The sequence below is a fragment of the Miscanthus floridulus genome, chromosome 15 (assembly GCF_019320115.1).
Source record: "Miscanthus floridulus cultivar M001 chromosome 15, ASM1932011v1, whole genome shotgun sequence".
NCBI lineage: Eukaryota > Viridiplantae > Streptophyta > Magnoliopsida > Poales > Poaceae > Miscanthus > Miscanthus floridulus.
This window is the reverse complement of record NC_089594.1, coordinates 41,569,924-41,573,383: the sequence shown is the minus strand read 5'-3', so window position 1 is coordinate 41,573,383 and position 3,460 is coordinate 41,569,924. Positions and strand designations below refer to the sequence as shown.

The 3,460-nt window shown below is 52.1% G+C and overlaps 1 protein-coding gene across 1 annotated transcript; it reads left to right on the top strand.

The window, feature by feature from the left end:
- Positions 1 to 882: 882 nt before the first annotated feature.
- On the top strand, positions 883 to 1,502 carry LOC136507406 (uncharacterized). The gene is made up of 2 exons (XM_066502138.1): positions 883 to 1,140; positions 1,197 to 1,502. The coding sequence occupies exons 1-2, from the start codon at positions 883 to 885 to the stop codon at positions 1,500 to 1,502; spliced, it is 564 nt and encodes a 187-aa protein (XP_066358235.1).
- The last annotated feature ends 1,958 nt before the right edge of the window (positions 1,503 to 3,460 follow it).

Here is a 3,460-nt window from a genome sequence, read left to right as displayed (position 1 = left end):
GCCGACTCGGCGTGAACATGGTTGGAGCACCTTCCGTCCAACTACGTTCAGAGTTGGGCAGACCTGAAACAAATCTTCATAGGGAACTTCCAAGGCACTTACGCATGCCCTGGGAACCCCTAGGGCTTGAAGAACCACTGATAGAAATTGGGTGAGACTCTCCACGAGTACATCCAATGCTTCTTTTGGCAGTGCAACAAGCTTTCCAATGTCATTGATGCCGACGTCATTGGAGCCTTCCGTTCAGGGACCACCTACGAGTCCCTGGTCCACAAGTTGGGATGTAAGGGCCCATGGACTGCCAAGGAACTCCTCGACATCATGACCAGCCATGCTTCCAGTGAGGAGGCGGTGGGAGCAATTTTCGATCGCTCTAGAGGCAAGGCGAAGCAAGACAAGGATGCCGATGAAGGCCCCTCTGACCGCTCCAATAAGAAGAAGAACCGGAAAGGGCATGGGGGCTCACTCGTGGACGCCACCGAGCGAAAGGCTGGTCGGGCGATGACCGAGGGCACCCTCGATCACTTCAACAAGCAGCTCAAGGGGTCATGCCCAAACCATGCCTTCCCCGTCAAGCACATGTACAGGGACTGCTCCCTCATGAAGCTCCTCTTCACCGGTGGCTCCAAGAAATGGGAGCAGAAGAAGAAGCCAGAGGTAGAAGCTGATGACACCGGGGAGAAGGACGGTGGTTTTTCATCACTGGATGGCTGCCTCATGATCTTTAGTGGGCCAGAGGCATATGGCTCCAAGCGCCGACAAAAGCTCACATGCTAAGAGGTCTATGAAGCCGAGCCCGCCACGCTCGCTTTCCTCAAATGGTTAGGGTCTCCCATAACCTTCGATTGATCTGACCACCCAGATAGCGTCGCACACCCAGGCATGTACCCGCTCATGGTTGACCCTATTGTTGACACAAAGCGGCTCACCAAGGTACTGATGGATGGAGGCAGTGGCCTCAACATCATGTATGCTGAGACAATCGACGCTATGGGCATCGACCGAGCACGCCTCCGGCCGACCAGGGTGCCTTTCCATGGCATCGTGCCAGGAAAGCAGGCCATACTAATTAGGCAGATTGACCTACCCATCACCTTTGGGAATTTGTCCAACTATAGGACAGAGACCCTCACCTTTGAGGTAGTCTGGTTCCCCTAGTCTACCACACCATTTTGGGGTGACCATGTTACGTGAAGTTCATGGCCATCCCAAACTGCACCTACCTCAAGCTCAAGATGCTGGGCCCATGTGGGGTCATCATCATTGGCAATTCTTTCCAGAGGGCCTACAAGTGTGAGGTCAAGAGCTACGAGCTAGCTTTGGTGACCCTCGCTTCTGAGGAGCTCACATCCATCGGGAAGGACATCGCCGAAGGAGCACCCGACACAAAGCGAGCTGCTGGATCCTTTGAGCCTACGAAGAACATCAAGGAGGTCCTTGTCGACCCCGACAACTCCGCTAACAAGATGGTGCGCATCAGCACTGCCCTCTCCCCGAAGTAGGAAGGCGCGCTCGTCAACTTCCTCCATGCCAATCAAGACATCTTTAATGTGGAAACCCTCGGATATGCCAGGGATTCCAAGGGAAGTCACGGAGCATGCCTTGAAGATCAAACTAGGCTCCGAGCCGGTCAAACAATGCCTTCGTCGCTTCAACGAGAAGAAGCGGAGGCTCTTTGGTGAAGAAATCGCTAAGCTCTTGGTGGCTGGTTTTATCAAGGAAGTATACCACCCAGAGTGGTTATCCAATCCCATTCTTGTAAAAAAGAAAAATGGGAAATGGAGAATGTGTGTCGACTACACGAGCCTCAATAAGGCGTGCCCGAAGGATTCATTTTCTTTTGCCATGCATAGATCAGGTAGTTGACTCGACCTCAGGGTGTGAAACTCTATGCTTCCTTGATGTGTACTCCAGGTATCATCAGATCGCGATGAAAGAGTCCGACTAGCTCGTGACCTCTTTCATCACCCCATTCAGATCATTCTGCTACATTATGATGCCATTTGGACTCAAGAACACCGGGGCTATGTACCAACACTACATGACCAAATGCTTTGGAGACCTCATCAGGTGGACTATTGAGGCTTACATGGACGACATCATAGTCAAGTCCAAGCATACCGACCAGCTCAAGGCCGACCTAGAGCAGACCTTCAGGAAGCTCTGAGAGAATGGCATTAAGCTTAACACCGAGAAATGTGTCTTTGGGGTCCCAAGGGGCATGCTGCTCAGGTTTATTATCTCCGAGTGTGGCATTAAAGCCAACCCGGTAAAAATCTTAGCCATCTGCCTCATAGTCCTTTGCCGCTTCATTTCAAACCTCGGCAAGCGGGGCTCCCCCTTTACCGGCTCCTAAAGAAAACTGATTGATTTGCGTGGATGCCTGAGGCTCAGGAGGCACTTGACAAACTCAAAGTGCTCCTGATGAAGGCCCCAATTCTGGTCCCGCCAGCAGAAGGAGAGCCGCTCCTACTCTAAGTCGCAGCTACGACACAGGTGGTCAGTGCCACCTTGGTTGTAGAACGGGGAGAAGAGGGACATGCCCTCAAGGTACAGTGCCCCATGTACTTCATTATTGAAGTCTTGTCCAACTCCAAGACATGCTACCCCCGGATCCAGAAGCTCCTTTACGCCATCTTAATCACCAAGATGAAGTTGCGCCACTACTTTGACTCACACCAGGTGACCGTCATGTCATTGTGGGGGTATGGCCCCCGGGTATCCTCAAGACAAGACATGGGCCGCACTATCAGAGGTGGCCCGGCCCATAAGATCAAGTAGTGCACGGCGCTGCTCGGCGTGCACCGCAAGCTATTGTATAGTACCAAATAGGATACTTTACTTGTAACCCTGTCCCTCCAGACTATATAAGGAGAGACAGGGGTCCCCTAGCGGACACAATCTGTCAAGATCTATCTACATACAGATCAATACAATACACCAAAGACATAGGACATAGGGTATTACGTCGATCAGATGGCCCGAACCTGTCTAAATCGCTGTGTCTGCGCCTTGTGTCACCATCCGGTTCCTGATTACGCGCACCCCCACCGACAAATCTACCATCATGGGATACCCCTCGGTGGACTACCGACGATATTCTGTTGACAGTTGGCGCGCCAGGTAGGGGTGTGCGGTTGATCCATGGCGAGCCAGATGGACCTCAAATCAACAACGCGTTCTCGTCATCAATCTCGTGGAGATCCATGCCGGTCCACGACGACAATTCATCGCTGGCTACATCAGCCCCCGCTACATCAGATCCGATCTCAAAACCACCTCCGAGGTCGCCTTCACAAACAACTCACCGCTCGCCAGGTGTTCGTCGTCAACGCCAACCAGATAGCACCATACGCCACCGACCAGACTCTCCGTCCAAAGCTAAGTCATGCTTTAATATTTTTCTAAATATTCTCCAATCTCCGTATATCGCCATAATGTTTTTCCGAACTATTTTCTC